The sequence below is a fragment of the Sapajus apella genome, unplaced genomic scaffold (genome assembly GCF_009761245.1).
Source record: "Sapajus apella isolate SASKATOON/1434 unplaced genomic scaffold, GSC_monkey_1.0 scaffold43, whole genome shotgun sequence".
Lineage (NCBI taxonomy): Eukaryota > Metazoa > Chordata > Mammalia > Primates > Cebidae > Sapajus > Sapajus apella.
This window is the reverse complement of record NW_022436983.1, coordinates 642,079-660,158: the sequence shown is the minus strand read 5'-3', so window position 1 is coordinate 660,158 and position 18,080 is coordinate 642,079. Positions and strand designations below refer to the sequence as shown.

At 60.2% G+C, this 18,080-nt stretch overlaps 2 protein-coding genes across 3 annotated transcripts in view; one reads left to right on the top strand and one right to left on the bottom strand.

Moving 5' to 3' along the window:
• ESPN (espin) overlaps positions 1 to 10,341 on the bottom strand; it is a 37,301-nt gene extending 26,960 nt beyond the window's left edge. For both annotated transcript variants that reach the window (XM_032300241.1, XM_032300240.1), the window contains exons 1-2: positions 10,048 to 10,341; positions 6,890 to 7,083 (exon numbers count right to left, since the gene is read on the bottom strand). In XM_032300241.1, the coding sequence (XP_032156132.1) occupies positions 6,890 to 7,083; positions 10,048 to 10,341 (488 nt within the window). The remainder of the gene's footprint in view (positions 1 to 6,889; positions 7,084 to 10,047) is intronic.
• Positions 10,342 to 14,692: 4,351 nt separating this feature from the next.
• On the top strand, positions 14,693 to 17,234 carry HES2 (hes family bHLH transcription factor 2). Its single transcript, XM_032300235.1, has 4 exons — positions 14,693 to 14,834; positions 14,907 to 15,002; positions 15,282 to 15,381; positions 15,472 to 17,234. Exons 1-4 carry the CDS (start codon positions 14,790 to 14,792, stop codon positions 15,750 to 15,752), a joined length of 522 nt encoding a protein of 173 aa, XP_032156126.1. The 5' UTR covers positions 14,693 to 14,789; the 3' UTR covers positions 15,753 to 17,234.
• The last annotated feature ends 846 nt before the right edge of the window (positions 17,235 to 18,080 follow it).

Here is an 18,080-nt window from a genome sequence, read left to right as displayed (position 1 = left end):
CGGAGCCCTGGTTTGAGGAAGGTGCTACACCCCAGCCCATCGGAGCCCTGGTTTGAGGAAGGTGCTACACCCCAGCCCATCGGAGCCCTGGTTTGAGGAAGGTGCTACACCCCAGCCCATCGGCTAGCAGGGAATCTTCCCAGAAGCCTGCAACTCTCCCACCCTCCCAGGTCTTCCTACTGGCCCACAATTAGGCGAAACTTGACCCCCCTCTAAGGCCTCTACACCTCCCCACATCACTACCAGTTCTGTCATGGCAGGGCCTCGAGGCCAACCCTTTTTTTTATTAGGGTCTCAGCTCTCCCCTCCTCAAAGACACCTGGCTTCCCTGACCCCTCAACTTAAAGACCATCCCCATCACTTCCTACCAAACTGCCCATTTCACTGCATGGCACTTGCCATTCCTGAATTATCTTGTTATTTTCTTCCTCAGACCCACACACATGTGGATAGAAGAATGTGTGGCTGAAGGGGCACACTGTGTCCCTCGTGCTGATGGGCCGGGCAGTTGAGTGTACCCAGTTACTGTTTGTTGAATGAATAAATGTGAGAAGGGACAGCCAGGCCAGGAGTAGGGGATGTCTCTTCACTCATGGCCTCAGCCTGGTAGGGTAGGTTATGTCCATTTGCCAGATGGGCTGGGGGATGCTCAGAAGGGGTTTTTGTCTGGGGTCACAGGCAATGAGCTGTAGGCAGCGTGGACGAATCCCTGGGGTTCCACAACCCACTCATTCAGCAGACGTTTACTGGAGTCAGGCTCTGGGCATACAGAGCCGGGAAGACAAAGCCCCTGGCCTCATTATTCAGGGACAGACGGGATGAAAACGCATCTCCCTGTGCGCTGCAGGGCCTGGCCGGAAATATGGGTGTGCAGGGAGTGAAGAGACCAAATGTGTCTTGGGGCCTCTCGCTGGGCCTGGCTTTCGGCTGTCACACAGGATGCACACAGGACGAAAAGTCAGGTCACCATAAGGGCAGCTGGGAGCCCAGGTGCGGAGGTGCATGCCTGCAATCCCAGCACTTTGGGAGGCCAAAGCAGGTGGATCACCTGAGGTCGGCAGTTCAAGACCAGCCTGGCCAACATGGTGAAACCCCTTCTCCACTAATAATATAAAAATTGGCCAGGCATGATGGCGTGCACCTGTAATCCCAGCTACTCAGGAGGCTGAGGCAGGAAAATCACTTGAAGCTGGGAGGTGGAGGTTGCTGTGAGTGGAGATCACACCACTGCACTCCAGCCTGGGTGACAGAGCAAGACTCAAGTCTCAAAAAAAAAAAAAAAAACAGGCAGCAGGGAAGTAGGCTAGCAGGGGAGTGAGTGCACATTGTGAGCGCTGGTGACAATTTCAGTGAGGCTCAGGGTTGGCCTTGCTGAGGAAGTGAGGTCTGAGCAAAGACTTGGAGGAGGGCAGGGAGCAGGCGGGGGTCTCTGATCCCTGCAGAAGGATCAGCCTTTGTGAAGGAAGGGGTGCTGGCCTGTTAGAGGGGACCATAGCCTGGAGGAGGGACAGCCTCTGGGACATTGTAAGGAAGTGAGTGGCCTTCCCTGTCAGTGGCCAGGAGCCTGTGATGGGACTTGCTCTTTCTTTTTTTTTTTTTTAAATGAAGTCTTGCTCTGTTGCCCAGGCTGGAGTGCAGTAGTGCAGTCTTGGCTCACTGCACCCTCCGCCTCCCGGGTTCAAGCAATTCTCTCCTGCCTCAGCTTCCCAAGTAGCTGAGATTACAGACGCCTGCCACCATGCCCGGCTAATTTTTGTATTTTTAGTTGAGACCGGGTTTCACCATGTTAGCCAGGCTGGTCTCAAATTCTTGACCTCAGGTGATCCACCCACCTCGGCCTCCCGAAGTGCTGGGATTACAGGTGTGAGCCCACTGACCAGGACCTTTTTTTTTTTTTTGAGACGGGATCTCGCTCTGTCACTCACGCTGGAGTGCAGTGGCGTGATCTCGGCTCACTGCAACCTCTGCCTCCCGGGTTCCAGTGATTCTCCTGCCTCAGCCTCCTGAGTAGCTGGGACTACAGGTGTGAGCCACCACGCCTGGCTAATTTTTTTATTTTTCAGTAGAGACAGGGTTTCACCATATGGCCAGGCTGGTCTCGAACTCCTGGACCTCGTGATCCACCCACCTCAGCCTCCCAAAGTGCTGGGATTACAGGCATGAGCCACTGTGCTTGGCGGGACTTGTATTTTCTTTCTTTTTTCTTTTTTTAAAAAAAGATGGGGTTTCACCATGATGGCCAGGCTGGTCTTGAACTCCTGACCTCAGGTGATCCACCCACCTCGGCCTCCCAACGTGCTAGGATTATAGGCTTGAGCCACTGCGCCTGGCCGGGACTTGTATTTTCAAAGGCTGCAGGTGGAGCTGGATGGGAGAAGGCCATGTCCAGGTCCTAATCGCTCAGGGCCTTTTAGGCTCACTGGGGACTTCCCCTTTTCCCTTCATTAGTGCACAGCCTCACAGAGTGTGGCTGCTCCTAGGGCCCAGCTGAGCCCGAGGGGTTCAGGCAGAAAGGGGGTTTCTTGAAAGCCCTGGGATGCCCCAGCAGCTCACCGCTTACAGAGCCCCAGGGCTCAAGGCTCAGCTCTCCTCTTTAGATGGGTAGGGCAGGGGCACTAGCCCCGGTTAGATGACAGCTGAGACCAGGAGCTGCTGGTGGAGACATAAGGTGGTGATCTGTGCCCTCGCCTGCTATAAGGGGCTTCTCCTGACTCCACCAGGCCCTTCCTTTCTCAGAGCCTCTGCCTGGATGGTAACCACTTCCCCAGTGGACACAGGCCCTGCCCCCAGGCCCCGATGGCAGGTGACCTGACAGACACAAAAGGTCGACAGGGGCTGGTGATTAAAAAGGAGTGAGACCCCACGGCCTGTGACAGAAGCAGGGGCCTAGCAGGAAAAGGACAGGCCTAGGCAGAGCCTCCAGCCTTCTAAGGGGGAGAGGTGAGCCCTGGGGCCTGGGGCTCCCTAAGCTGTGAGTTGCTGAGGCTTCCCAAGAAACCCCCTTTCTGTCCCAGGTGAGGGCCACCTGAACCACTCAGGCTCAGCTGGGCTGTGGAGCAGCTAGGCTCTGTGAAGCTTTGCACAAAGGAAGGGAAAAGGGGAAGTCTCCAGTGAACTTGAAAGGTGCTGAGCGATTAGGACCTGGACCAGGAGTGGGAGACAGACCCAGAGAGGAGGGACAGTCTGCCCAAGGTCACACAGCAAGCCAGTGGTGACCACACCTGCTGGATCAGCCTCTCTAAAACACCATTTCTGTACCTGTCAGCGCCACGAGGCAGGGACGCTTGTCTGGTTCACCAGCATATCACTGACATTTAGAATATCACCTGGTCCATGGAAGTTGCTCAATAAACATTAGTTGAATGAGTCCATCTGTAAATGAGTTGATTCACTGCTACTGCTCAGGGTGGTTGTGTGGCTCAGATGGCACTGGGTGGTGCCAGGCCCCTAGAAGGTACTCAGCAGCCAGGAGCTGTTCTGGGTTTGTCCTGACTCCTGGCCCAGGTTCCCCTTTCCTCTCCTCCCCTCTTCTGCCTCCCCTCCTTTTTTTTTTTTTTTTTTTTTAGATGGAGTCTTGCTTTGTCACCCAGGCTGGAGTGCAATGGCATGATATTGGCTCACTGCAACCTCCACCTCCCTGGCTCAAACAATTCTCCTGTCTCAGCCTCCTGAGTAGCTGGGATTACAGGCATGTGCCACCACGCCCAGCTAATTTTTGTACTTTTAGTAGAGACAGGGTTTCACCACGTTGGTCAGGCTGGTCTTGAACTCCTAACCTCAGGTGATCCACCTGCCTCAGCCTCCCAAAGTGCTGGGATTACAGGCGTGAGCCACTGTGTCCAGCCACTGGTACTTTCCAACCCCACCTGTCTTGTCTAGTTGGGTATAGGGGAGGCTTCGGGGGAAGGAGGCACCTGGTGAAGTTGATAAAATCTCTGGGCTAACTGGTTTTTCAGCTTACTATAACTGGCAGCACTCAGGGCCCAAGGAGCTTCCCCACTCTCCAGCCTGGAAGCTCAAGCCTCAGGGTCCCAGCTGAGCCCTGGCTCCACCACTCTGCCTCCCACAGCACTGCCCAGCTGCTCAGGCCCTGTGGCAGCCAGAAATAGACATGAGGGAAGCAGAGTGAGCTCCTGGGCTCCAGGACCCTCCTGGGAGGGTGGCCACCAGCCTTAAGGGCCATCTACTCTTTGCCCCTTCTCAATCTGGCCTAATTGGGGGTCTGGACTCCTTGTTCCCCTCCGTTAGCCACTGGAGCTCCTGCCCAGGAGGGCCAACCCTCCCAACTGAATCTCCCTGAGACCTAGGGCCTCAACATCCCCAGTCCAGCTCCTGCCAGCCCCATGCCTCCCAACTGAGAGATCCCTTTTCTATAGGGGCTCAGAGGGAGGGTCACATGTGGCAGAAGCCCCTACTGTCACTGTGACAACTCCTTTGCTTCTGGGAAGACTTGGCCCCATGAACAGGATAGACGGGGAAGTGGGGGGACGTGCAGGACATTCCTGCAATCTCGAGTCCTTTCTATTTTAAGACCCCAAGCCATAGCCCGGGAATTAGCTGGGCTCCCCTGAGGCTGTCCAGCCTTCCAGCTCCTCTGCAGCATGTCACTTCCATGGCCCATGGCCGCCCACAGCTCCCCTGGGCAGGATCGAGTTTCCCAACAGCAGGTCCAGGAGCCCTTCCTCCCTCAGCACTCACCCACGCGCCAGCAAGAGAGCTGAGCCTTGTGAATAATTCACGGAGATTCACATCAGGCCCCAGAGGCTCTCGAGAGCATGAAGCTGGGCCTCCTGGGTCCCCTGATTGGGGCCTGTGGCCTGGGGCAGCTCAAGCCTCTGCTCTCCCCAGCTCCCAGCCCACATATTCACAGCCTCAGGGAGTAGGAATCCCTACCCCCAAGGTAGGAGGCTAACTGGGTACACCATCCCCCAACCCCAATTCCCAGCTGCCCCTCCTGCTGGAGCCCAGCCTGGCAACCACACAAAGACACCTTCTTATCAGCTGAGTCACACGCCGCTGTGGGGAACGGAGCCCAAGCCCTCTGTCCACCTTCCTGAGATTCATGGTGACTCCTGCGGGGCTGGCAGCTCATCAGTCCAGGCCATCTGGACTGAGTCGCCATCTGAGTCGCCACCAGTGCCCAATCACACCCAGCACCTGTCATGGCCTGGGAGGGGGCCAGGGTACCCCAGGCACGGAGACCTGGAGGGCGTCCCACAGCACAGCCCGCAGGGAGATCGTTGTATCCTAGACCTGCCTTCTCAGTGAGGAAGGCCCAGGGTGGCGGCCCCACCAGCACTTGCAGAAGGGGGGCTCAGCATCTTCCAGTTCACACTTGGGCCATATTGGTCCTGCTCTCAGGGGGATACCTGTCCCTCTCAAGACCTGTCCCTCTCCTCTGCTTGAAGTGAGGGAGTGGGACAGATGCATCAGAATCACCACTGTGAGGATGGGGACATGTCCCACATGTGGCTCCCAGGCCCCAACCTGGAGAGTCTAACTCAGGAATCTGGGACAGCCTCCAACAGGTGCTGCCAGGAGCCAGTTGGGACCCTCTACTCAGGGGTCCCTGGGGTTCTCCTACTCTAAATCCCGCTGACTTTGACATGATCCAAACCCTAGTTTGTTTGGAAGCAGTGAATTCATACCAAAGCGGCCACCAAGCAGGCCTGGCAGGGCTGGCTGTGCTGTGAAGAGCCCCCTCCCCAGGGTAGCACCTGCTGGGTCTTCCACTAACCAAACCAGGGAGCCCCTTCTTAGGGAGAAGCCAGGCCCAGCTCCCTTGTCCTGGGCTGCGGGGACAACTGGAGCCCGGCCTGGTGGGTCCTAGGGCCACCCTACATCCATGCCAGTGTGCCTGGGCCCAAAAGGCTGCAGGTGTGGCCACTTTGCCACATGGCCATATGGCCAGAACTGGCCTCCAGCCTGCTCCCTGGTGGCCAGGGGCCCTGCAGGCACACCCAGGAACCAGCCAGTGGTGGGGACAGGCCAGACCCTCTTACCTCGTAGCTGCTCTCATTCTGAGGCTGGGTCCACATTCACGTTTATATCCCAGGCTCCCACTTAGACTAACAAGGGTCACTGGTCAGAGCACCCCACTCCCCACTCAGGCTGCTGTGGCATCTGGCACCCCACCCTCTCAGGGCCTGGGTGGCTTTCCCCGGATCCCTGCCTCCCCAGGTGCATCTAAGACCTGAGTCCCTCCCTCCCTCCCCTAGACTGACACATGCCCCCTGTTCTGTATGAGCCCCCACCCCACCCAGGGGAGCTCCCAGCCCACACCCCAGGAGGTTTGGGAGCCCCATGCTTCCCTTGGTAGTGGGAATGGGCTGAGGGGCCGCAGGAGATGACAGGCTGCTCCCTGGATGGCCTCCAGCCAGGGGCTCTGGGGCCAGGAGGTGGGGTGGGGGTCTGGGAGGGGCAGTTCTCCCTTAACTGCTTGGTAACTGATGGGATTCCTCTTCTGCCTGTTTGACTAGTGTCTAGGAGGCGCTCCTGTCCTTGCTGTCCCCCACTGCATTCTGAACAGTCTTGCAAATGAGCACAGCCTGAGCCAGAGAGAACTCCTGCTACTGAAGCAGCCTGAGGGGAACAGGTGACCTTGGCTTGTGTGCCCAGCCTCCCAAGTCCAGCTGCATGCAGCTAGCCGGCTGAGAATGCAGGTGGCACCTGCTTGCAGGGCTCTGGGGGCAGCCCCAGAAGGGGTTTTCCAGGAGGGGAGAAATTTCATGATGAGTGGGAGCCGTCTCTCTGGCCTGGCCGTCTGGCCCCAGGATGGCCGCTGGAGGGATCACTGCCCTGGAGTGCCAGAGAGGCATGGTAGATCCCAGGCATCCCCCAAAGCCGTTCCCAGCCCACCCAGAGGACCCATTAAGAGGGATGATCTTACTCAGGGTAGTGCCCGATGAGAAGCCTCAGGGAGGGGAAGTCTCCTTTGGCGGCAGCGTAGTGGATAGGCAGGGCGCCCATGTCTGTGGCTGCGGTGGGGTCCCCACCGCCATGATGCAGCAGCCAGTTCACCACCTCAGGGTGGCCAAAGCGGGCAGCCAGATGCAAGACTGTGGCACCAGAATTGTCTTTGTCCTGTGGGAGGAGAGCCAGTTCAAGTCCTAAAGGCTGTTCCTGCCCTGCCCCTGGCTTGGGCCACTCCCAGACTCCTACAGGCCTTGGGGGTAGCTCTGTGCTCTCTGCCTTTCCTGGAGAGATTGGCCAGGCCTCACTCAGCAATGTTTTTTTGGGTCAAGCGGATCCTGGGTTTGAATCCTGCTGCTGTCTTTGGGCAATGAACTGGCCCTCTCTGAGCCACAGCCAAAAGGCAGCATCGCCGTGCCTGGCTTTCAGAGGCCGGCAGGTCCTGACTGTGGGCTGCCTATGTGAGAGGCACTGGGTTGTCATGGCAGGACACTGGCTCCAGGCCGAGGGCCACAGCCCTGACACCCAGGGGCTCAGGGCATGGCTGAAGGAGTGACAGAGGGTTGTTGGGCTGAGCAGGGCCAGGAAGGGGGCTGTGGGGCTGCACCAAGCTAGCATTGGGACTGGGGGCAACCCCTGCTTCCAACACTTGCCCCCCTCTCTCCACCTTCCTAGGTGTCACGTGGGAACAGAAGCCTCCACCCTGATGCGCCTCCAGCAACCCAACCTCAGTGCAGAAAACTGCCCCCCTCCCCTGGCAGACTTGCCAGCGCCCACGCACAGGAGCAGCCTGTGTTCTTGCCCTTGTGGAGGTGGAAGTTGCTGGGCACTGGTGGGTGGGTCCAGGGCAGTCAGCCAGGGGTGCTAGGTGCAGGCTAGTGGTGGCCTCTGGGAAGGCTTGGACAAAACTTCCCCCAGGGACCTCAGAGTGGGTGGGGCCAGAGGTCTGGGCCCAGAACTGCTGAATGTGTCATCTGTGCACACCCCATGTGTGTATCTGCTGAGAAAGGGGCTGGAGGGGAGTGCTTATGGGACCTGGGCCGGGAGGAGAATCACGGAGGACCCAGATATCTAGACACAGAGGCTGCTGCACTTGGCCGAGTGGGCACTAGTTCTGGAACGGAACGACCTCCCAGCGCCACGCACATGGACAACAGAGGGGTGGGCAGGGTTGCGGTAGAAGGAGGCAGTGGGCACACTTCACTAGGGTCAGGGAGTGAAGCCTCTCTGCCCTGCCATGCCCAGAGAGAGGGCACTGTGGTCACAGAGTAGCAGAGACAGCAGGAGCTGGCGAGAGACCCCAGGCCTCAGGAAGCTGAATCACGTGGGAAGAGAAACTCTGAGGCTCCTGTGAGACATGCAAGGAAAGAGGGCACGGAGGGAGCTGAGGCCCCGGGCCACTGACAGGGTCATCAGGCAGCCTGCAGGGCGGGGCAACAGCCTGGTGATCCTGCTCAGGAGGCAGGGAGGAAGACAGGGCAGAGAATGTGATGGCCCATAGGAAGCTGAGGACACTGAGGCCCCTCCTGTGTGCTAGAAAGCCGGTGGTGGGGGACCAGAGTGATTCCCAGTTCTGATCTTGGGCTCTGAGCCCAAAGGTCGGAGCTCGCTAGAGGGGACCCAGGCAGAACCATGGTGAAATGTGACCTGAGCCCCAGCTCTTGAGAAAGGCACTCCGTTTCTACTGGCCTTGGGGACTGAGGGTCTGAGGCTCCAAGGGTCTCACTGGCTTTGGGCCCCTCAGTGGTGGAAACGGTAAGGAGAGGGCCATAGGCCTCTGGGCTCTGGCCTGTCCCTGAGGCAGCAACAGCTGTCCAGGCCCCAGCAGCCTCATGTGCAGTGGACCACACCCTAAAGCAGCTTATCTCTCTGGGCTGGGGAAGCCCAAGGATCCAGGTCATCCCTCCCACCCCTTCCTCCCCCAGCACCCAAGCCTGCCTGGCCCAGAGGGCAGGAGACTTGATAAGCTGGGGCCAAGGCCACCTGCTTTGCCCAGCTCCTCTGCTCTGGCAAGGGAGGCTTCCGGCCAGGCCTGGACACCGGATAAGGCAGGCATGACACCTCCCAAAAGAGTGGGCATGGGCCACGTAGCCAGGAAGCCCTGAAAACAGGTCCCATGGAGAGATATGGGGTGGGCCATCTCCCAGGAAGGGTAGGGGGCCTTCTATCTGAGGGCAGAAGGTGGGCTGGCCTGGCCATTGTCGGGCCATAGCAAGCCTGCCTCCTCCCCTTCCATCTCCAGGGAGCCCAGTGGTCTAAGTGGAAAATCAGCTCCAGTTCCTCCCTCCCATGGCTGTCCCCACAAGCAGAATTTCATCCAAATCCCTAACCTTGGCCTAGGAGACCCTCTGGCCTGGCCCTGGCAGCTTCTCCCCTCCTCACCCACTCAATACTCGGCCTCCTGCTGGCCCTCTGACAGGACAGGAGTGTGCGCGCCTCAGGGCTCTGCACTTCTCGTTCCCTGTGCTTGGAACTCTCTGACCCTCGCCTGGCTACCTGCTTCTCAGCAGCCAGGATGCCCCTGGGAGATCACTGCTCAGAGGGACCAAGTGGGGTCTGGGGACAGCAAGAATCAGCCTGGGCTGGAGAAGCACCTGACAGCTGGGAGCCTTGACAGCACGGATGTCCTGGGGCCAGCCTGGGTTATGCGGAGACCCCCATTTACTACGGCCCATCGTCATTCCCCCACACACTGGCTGGGGACACCTGTAGCTCAGCCTGGGCTGTGGGACTTTGCCCAGCCTCCTTTCAGACCCGGCCCTGGAGGACATGGGCTTCTGACTCTGCCGCCCAGGCCTCACGTCCCCACCCACTCCCAGGACTTCAGATCAGTGCCTTCCCTCTCCTGGTAACCACTAGTAACTACCCGCCCCACGGAGGCGGCAGCCTTCTGGCTCCCATCACCCAGGTGTGCTTCCAGGGAGCCCCCAGGCTCGCCAGGGCATCTGCCCGAGTACTTGCAAGCTAGGGAGCCCACTCACCTGAGGGCCTCTGGAAGGAGCTCCGTGCAGGGCTCAGCTGGGCCAGGAGGTGCCAAACCCCACCCATCCCTTGAGCCCCGGCGTGGGGGCTCTGGGCCAGGACTGTCTCCTGAGGAGGAAACCACAGGACCCCCGGCGAACGGCGCGGACCCACCTGCACTCTGCAGCCTCCCTGAGACAGCAGCCACTGCAAGCAGGCGAGGTGGCCGGTGGCGGCGGCGTCGTGGGCCGGGGTGGCGCCGTTGCGGGCGCGGGCCGCGGCGGGGAGGGCGGCCTCCTCCACCAGGAAGCGCAGACAGTGCAGCTTCCCGGCGCGGGCCGCGTGGTGCACGGGCAGCGCGTCCAGCGGGTCGCGCAGCGAGGGCCCCAGCAGGCCGGCGGCGTGTAGCGACCGCAGCACGTCCAGCTCGCCCTGCCGCGCCGCCTGCAGCGCCTGTTCCAGGGCCATGGTGCCGCCTGCGGCGCCGCGACCCCGCACTCAGAGCCTCCCCCAGGAAGCCATGCGCGTGTCCTCGCGGACGGGAGGAGCCCGCGGTGCGGCCGTCGGGGCTCTGCGCGCCGGGAGGCGGGGCGGCTGTGGGCCCGGCCTCTGCTCGGGACTGCCTGGCGCTTCGCTCCGCTCTGCCGCGCTCTGGGGCCGGAGCCGGACGACGTCGGCTTAAGCCTCGGGCCCGCCCCCGCCCCGCCGCGCCCCGCCCCGCAGCCTCAGCCAGAGTTCCCCGCCCTCCCCCGCCGCTCCGCGGGGGCACTCGGGCGACGGGGGCACTCGGGCGACGGGGGCACTCGGGCGACGGGGGCACTCGGGCGACGGGGGCACTCGGGCGACGGGGGCAGGGCGCCCAGGGGCTTCTCTCCTAATTTGTCTCACGTAACAGCTGAGACCCCAGAGGGTAGCAGAACTGGGTTCAAATTGGAGAGCCGTCCAGGCACAAATTCATTCACCTGCCCAGTGTCCGCTCACTGCGGTTCCAGGCGCTGGCGACGCAATTCCAGAGGTGACTGGGGAGTGACCATCGGAGCCACGTGGGCGGTCAGGGAAAGGTCTCTGTGGAGGTGCGGTGGGGCTGGGTGTGGAGCGCGAGGCCCTGAGGCAGGAGCAGGCCTACCGCGTCCCTGAGGGGCTCTGGGTCTAAATCTCTGGAGAGTGCAAAGGGCCTCAGAGCTTCCAGCGGGGAGGGCAGGACAGGAACCCCTGGTGCGTTGGGAACTCCGTCTAGACGCCGCGGCCTCAGGCCGCCCACAGCCGCTGTCAGGGTGGAGGGACTTCCAGGCACACAGAAGGCAGGGATTGGGGGGTGGGGGTAGGGCTTGTGTGGACACGCGGGATCGCGGGCATCCAGAGAGAGGGGACAGAGACCCCTGCAGGGGCGCAGGAAAGCGCCAGAGGGCGCAGGCTGGAGAGCGAATATGTGCCAAGCCACCCTGCGGGCACCACCGAACACAAGCCGTGGGAGCGGCTAGTGCCCGAAGGATGGGAGGAAAAGCTTCCAGAAGGTGGAGGCTAAGTAGCTGTGGGAGTGCAGGCTGCCTGTCAGCGACCTTGAAGCACCCTTCCTGTGCCCTTCCTGTCCCAACACCCACCCTTCTGAGTCCCGTGGGGGCGTGGCCCCACCCCGCCTGAAGGTTTCACTCGGCACCAACCCGGGTCTGGCACAGTCAGCGCTGAGATGTAGAATGAAGGAAGCCCCTTCCAGGGACAGTGGGAGTCATAGTGCTAAACTCGGAGGTGCCTACGGTCCCTTCCCTGGGACTGCCACCTAGTGGCAACCTGGGTGGTGGCCTCTCATCCTCCCAGGTGCCCGGGTAACTGGAGCTGCTGGGCCGTGCCTAGCCAGGTGGGTTTCCAACGACTTCCATCCGGCCAGATCACCCTCATTCTCTCCATGGGACCTGTGGCCACTGGGATCTGGGACCCTTGCCCAGCGGTTTGCAGACAAAAGGAGGGAGGAGTCTTTTCCTGGCAGTCTCACTGCTGGAGCTGGTGGTGGCCAGAGCAACAGGTTCACTGCGGCTGGCGCTGCCCTCCTCCAGGTGTCCAGAGGCACGTGTACCATGAGGCCAGCAAGTAGCAGGGGTACTGTCAGAAGGAGGTGCTAAAATGGCTTGTCTTGGGCACCCCTTCCCTGTGCCTCCTCCATTCTAAAAGGCCCTGCAATTCGTGTCCTCCACGCCTAAGGTGGCCACCTTGGCCGTGGATACGCTCATCCAGCACGTGGTTTTGTGATTCTGTGGGCCAGGTCCAGGTGATGCTCTAATGCTCTTCCAGTGGGCTGGGCAGATGCCCCTGAGCCACTGCCATTGTTGCTATTGACATCTCCATTAGTGCCATGTGTGAGCACCCACCCCTGCTGGCCAACCTCTTCAACTCCTTTCAGGACATGGCTCAAACTCAGGCTTCAAGCCAGGCCTTTCCTGCCAGGCTTCTATCCTTTCTGGGCTCTCCCACATCCATCGGGCTATCTGGGTCCTCCCCAGCAGCTCTAGGGAGCTCACACCAGTAGTCGCACTTTTATGAAATCTGTACCACCCACCAAACGCTCACCATGCTTCACCTGGATATCCAATCCAGAGGTGCTATGGGAGAGGTACAACTGTTGTTCTCAGTTTACAGCTGGGGAAAATGAGGCATGGGGAGGGTTTTTTTTTTTGTTTTTTGTTTTTTGTTTTTTGAGATGGAGTTTCCCTCTTGTTGCCCAGCCTGGATTGCAATGGCACAATCTCAGCTCAGGGCAAACTTTGCCTCCCAGGTTCCAGCAATTCTCCTGCCTCAACCTCCCGAGTAGCTGGGATTACAGGTGCCTGCCACCATGCCTGGCTAATTTTTGTGTTTTTTTTGTGTGTGTGTATTTTTAGTAGAGATGGGGTTTCATCATGTTGGCCAGGCTAGACTTGAACTCCTGACCTCGTGATCTGCCCACCTCAGCCTCCCAAAGTGTTGAGATTACAGGCATAAGCCACCAAACCCAACTTTGTTTTTTTGAGACAGAGTCTCACTCTGTCACCAGGCTGGAGTGCAGTGGCGTGATCTTGGCTACAGGTTCATGCCACCACGCCCAGCTGATTTTTGTATTTTTAGTAGAGACAGGTTTTCACCATGTTGACCAGGATAGTCTCGATCTCTTGACCTCATGATCCGCGGGCCTTGGCATTCCAAAGTGTTGGGATTACAGCCGTGAGTCACCATATCCGGCCTTGTTTTGTTTTTAAAGCATTTTGTGGCTGGCTTGTGGGTGCAGAACTGAGTGAGCCAGGCTAGGTGCCTTGGGCTGAGGATGGGAGGGAAAAGGTCCACAGAGTCTTTTGAGCCCTTAAAGAACAAGTCATTGTCTTGGGGGAGGCCAATGGAGGCAAACTGGCCTCAACCATGGAGGACAAGGTCTCAGGTTCCTCCAGTCCCTGCTGGGCCAAATGTGTTGAATGAGTTATTCTCACTTGTTAGAACTTTTATGAGGGTTAATGCAGATGCGAGCCTTAAAGTGTTAGGCCCTGAACTTGGCACACAGTAAGTGTCCATGAATGGTGGCCTAAGCTCCTTCTCATACCACAGACAGCTATGGGTGACCCGGGCTCCCCTGGCCCAGGTTTCTCCGGGCCCCTTAGTGTGTACCTTGGTTTTCTTCTGCCCTGCTGGGAGAACCCTGAGGGAGGGGGACCTGGGACCAGCTGCAGGGGTGGAGCTCGGAAGTGGGGTTCGGGGGTTCATCCAGCACCCTGGACAGAGCCCGTCTTGACTCCGCCCCATGGGGCCTCCTCCGGGCTGGCTCGGTGGATCTGGCCAGTCATCACTCTGCCCAGCAGTTCGCAGTGTGGTCCGCGGGCGTGGCCGTTGCCCAGCCAGCCCCTCGGGAGAGGGGAGCCCAGAGCAGATGGGCGGGGGACGCCAGCCAGTTTGCCTCAGCAACGGCCACGCGGCGCGGAGGCGGTCCTGGGCGGGCCGCTGGGGCCCCCCCACCAGGCGGGCAGCTGGGGGCCCGCACCCACGACTGCCCGGCCCGCGCGTCATGTGAGCCCTGACTGTCCTGCGGGCGAGAACCCGGATCCCCAGCCGGTGGGAATGAAAACGGGCTCCGAGGGCACCCGGGCTGCCTCTGCTTCTGTGGGATTCCGTTTCCCCACCCAAAGCCTGGAGTGGGGTAACCAGATGACCCCTCGGCAAGCCGCTGGAGGATTCTACAGGATCCTTAGAGCCGGGCGTCTAGCGACTGGTGCCCTTGTCCTGGCTCGGCCGGTTCCCAGCGTCAAGGGCTGGAGCAAGTCACGACTTCTCTCCGGACCTCGGATTCCCAGTCCAGCTCAGCCCTTCCGCCGATAGAGCAGCTGTGGGTGGGGGTCCCTCCTGCTACTGTCCTTCGTGGGAGCTCCCGGAACCGCGGGCCTTGGCAGTCCTGCAGCCGCTGGGTCCCCTGCCCCGGCCCAGGGCGGGGCTCAGAGGAGACGCTGAACCAAGTCTGGGGAATGAATGAGGAGCTGTATTGGAGAGGAGGGACCGCAGCTCGAGCCAGGCAAAGCCTGGCCCCACCTGGCCCTCCTGCCCTCGGGGTCACGCAGTGACCGCCCCCGATGACGCCCTAGCCACTCCCCCGCAGGTGCTCGGGGACAGCCGGGGGCCGCCACCCCGCTGTAGATGGGACGCGAAGGACTGGAGCGGGATCCCCGGGGGCGTCGCTGTCTCCCCTCCCGGCTCCACCCCGCGCAGGAACAAAGGCGGGGGGTGGGACCGGCGGGCGGCAGGACTCCATGGGGCGGGTCGGGGCGGGCGAGCCGCTCCCTTAAAGTTCCGCTGCTGGCGCGGCGCGCACTCTTCTGGCACCAGCTCGGGCCGCGCTCGGGACCTCCTTCCGGATCTCGGTTTCCCTTTGCGTGGGGCTCGCAGCTGCCGCCGCTTTCCCGCGGAGCATGGGGCTGCCTCGCCGGGCAGGGGACGCGGCGGAGCTGCGCAAGGTGGGAACCCGGGACTGGGGCAGGGCGGGGGACACGGGGGACCCGTCTAATCACCACGCCGCACGCCCGCAGAGCCTGAAGCCGCTGCTGGAGAAGCGCCGGCGCGCGCGCATCAACCAGAGCCTGAGCCAGCTCAAGGGGCTCATCCTGCCGCTGCTGGGCCGGGAGGTGAGCGCGCCCCGGCGGAGGGCAGCGGGCTGAGGGCGGAGGGTCCTGGGGCGCGGAGCCCGAGCAGGGGGACCGGGTGCTTCTGCGGGAGGAACCCGCTGGGGGTTTCCTCGCGGCGCCCGAGGCGGAGTCTGGGTGGGGTGGACGCGCCGGAGCGGACCCTCCGCAGGCCACGGCGCGCCCCGCACCCAGCTCCCAACGAGTGCGCGGTGCGCACTGCAGCTGGCCAGATGTCTGTCTTGGTGGTTCTCTGTCCCTCTCCCTCGTGGCCGGGCGCAGAACTCCAGCTACTCGAAGCTGGAGAAGGCGGACGTCCTGGAAATGACCGTGCGCTTCCTGCAGGAGCTGCCTGCGTCCTCATGGCCCATGGCAGCGCCCGGTGAGTGAGCCCCCCCCCCCCCCGCCCCCCGAGCCCTGCACCCCGCGCCCTGCACCCGACGCCGTGCCTCACGCCGCTCTCCCCCCGCAGTGCCTTGCGACAGCTACCGCGAGGGCTACAGCGCCTGTGTGGCGCGCCTGGCCCACGTGCTGCCCGCCTGCCGCGTCCTGGAGCCCGCCGTGAGCGCGCGCCTGCTGGAGCACCTGTGGCGGAGAGCTGCGGGCGCCACTCCCGATGGCGGGCGCGCTGGTGACTCCGGTGGCCCATCTGCGCCCACCCCAGCGTCCGCGTCTGCCCCACAGCCCGCATCCTTGCCCATGCCCTCGCCGCCCTCGCCTCCCTGTGGCTCTGGCCTCTGGCGGCCGTGGTAGCCCCTCGGCCAGTCCACAGACCCTGCCGACTGCTTGGGACCTGGGGCTGCTGTTCCCATCATGAAGGGTCAGCCAAGTATCCACACCCAGGCCGGAAGCCGGATGTTTCATGGGGACTTGCTGAGCGTTTGCCAGAAGGGGAGGATTCTCCCTCGAGTCCCCAGATCAGCAGCCTGTGCTAGAGACCAGAGCACCTGGGGCAAGAAGACAGAACCGATGTGGGGGTTGGGATGGGCACTAATTCCAACTGTGCCACACAAACCCATGATGACCTTGGCCCTGGTTTAGGTGGCAGGATATGGAGGAAGCTATGGGCATTATTGAAAAAGTCATTGTTAAGCCAACAGGGTGAGGCTCCCAGAAAGGCCATGCTGTCTTCGTGCCTCCCTGGGCCCAGAGGGTTAGACTGTAAGCTCCTCGAGGCACTGGGTGCACAGTGGGTGCTCATTGAACATGGTGGACTAGTGAGCAGGGGATTTGAGAGAACGACCCTGTAATGAGCTTTGGACACTCTGGCATTTGCCTTAACGTCCATGCCCTGGGATCATTTGGATATTTACTCCATGAGGACAAATACTGGGGAAGTGTGGAGAGGAGAGAGGGCAGGTTTCATTTACTTTCCCCCATTTCTGAGAATGAGCACCTGCTGCCACTGCCTTTCTGAGTCTCTGGGAGCAGGTAACCCGCAGCCCAAGCCTATCTAGGACTCCACATCAGGCAGGCACCAGACTGGCTCCTTGTCCCCATAAAAACTCTCAGTACAGGTTTTTTTAAACCTATTCTGTAAGAACAAGCCAACCAGGGGGACCCTTGATTCCTTTCAGCCATGCTTTGCCACTTCTGACTTCTGAGAGTCCATCTCTGTTTGCAGTTCTGTGACTTTCGTTGACCTGGCTCCAATCAAGCACAATACAAGCAGTGGGGGGAGGGGAGTTGTAGATGGGCCAGTGACTCACAGGGTCAGGTGCTCTGGGGAGCCTGAGTCAGGAGGCCAGTGGGCCCTGGAAGGGACGGGGCAAGCCCAGGTGGGTGAGGTTCTGGGCCTGAGGCAAGAAGGCAGAGTTTCTTAGCAGGGGTGTGCAAGAGCTGCCCAGAAGGTCTCAGCTGGCTCTCCAAGCTGGGCTTGCGAAATAGGAACGCCAGCATCCTCCTCCGCAGGCAGTGGCAGGCACCTCCTCCTACCAGCTCCTCAGGTGCCCCCGAGCCCTGTCTGATGGCCGAAGGTGAGCGCAGAGCGGTGGGCTTTTCCTGTGTGGAGGGAGACTGATTCAAAGGGACATTTATGACCCTTCACCAGTCCCACATCCTGCCCAATGGCCAGGTCTTGGGATGCCTGTTCCAAGATGCTTCTGTGACTCCATGTCTGTCTGATGATTGCCCCAGCTGGGGAAAAGGCTCCCATGTCTCTTCCTCAAAAAACTAGTGGGCAAGGCCAGGTGCAGTGGCTCACGCCTGTAATCCCAGCACTTTGGGAGGCCGAAGCGGGTGGATCACCTGAGGTCAGGAGTTCAAAACCAGCCTGGCCAACATGGTGAAAGCCTGTCTCTACAAATATACAAAATTAGCTGGGCATCATGGCTGGTGCCTGTAATCCCAGCTACTTGGGAGGCTGAGGTGGGAGAATCACTTGAACCCTGGAGGTGGAGGTTACGGTGAGCCGAGATCACACCATTGTACTCCAGCCTAGGTAACAGAGTGACACTCCATGTTAAAAAAAAAAAAAAAAAAAAAAAAAAGGCTAACCACTGTGGCTCACACCTGTAATCCTAGCACTTTTGGAGGCCAAGGTGGGTAGATCATGAGGTCAAAAGGTCAAGACCATCTTGGCCAATATGGTGAAACCCCCTCTCTACTAAGAATACAAAAATTAGCTGGGTATGGTGGCAGGCGCCTGTAGTCCCAGCTACTTGGGAGGCTGAGGCAGGAGAATCACCTGAACCTGGGAGCTGGAGATAGCACTGAGCCCAGATCAAGCCACTGTACTCCAGCCTGGGAGACAGAGTGAAACTCTGTCTCAAAAACAAAATTAAATAAAATAGCCGGTTAAGTGATTCAGTGACCCGAGGACAGTCAGCACGAAGCTGCCTGTGAACCTGTCTGTGCTAAAATGGAGATTTCCCAGGAAAGTCGGGCTTGGGACAAGCCCCTACCTGTCCCTTGGGCACCAGGTGATTAGGAGAGGTCAAATCTCATTTCCACAAGATTGAGGATAAACAGTGGGCTGCCAAGGAGGATTCCTTTTATAAACATTGACAAATTGCTCTGCCCCACCTGTGATCCCAGACTCCTGAAGGTGAGTGTCCCGTGGGTTCATTGCGGATGGGAGCT

What these genes read in the sequence shown, in the direction of transcription:
- HES2 (XM_032300235.1), top strand. Translation starts at nt 14,790, where the DNA reads ATGGGGCTGCCTCGCCGGGCAGGGGACGCGGCGGAGCTGCGCAAG. An exon ending in TGCCGCTGCTGGGCCGGGAG is followed by an intron (nt 15,003 to 15,281) that starts GTGAGCGCGCCC and finishes GGCCGGGCGCAG; the next exon opens with AACTCCAGCTACTCGAAGCT. An exon ending in ATGGCCCATGGCAGCGCCCG is followed by an intron (nt 15,382 to 15,471) that starts GTGAGTGAGCCC and finishes CTCCCCCCGCAG; the next exon opens with TGCCTTGCGACAGCTACCGC.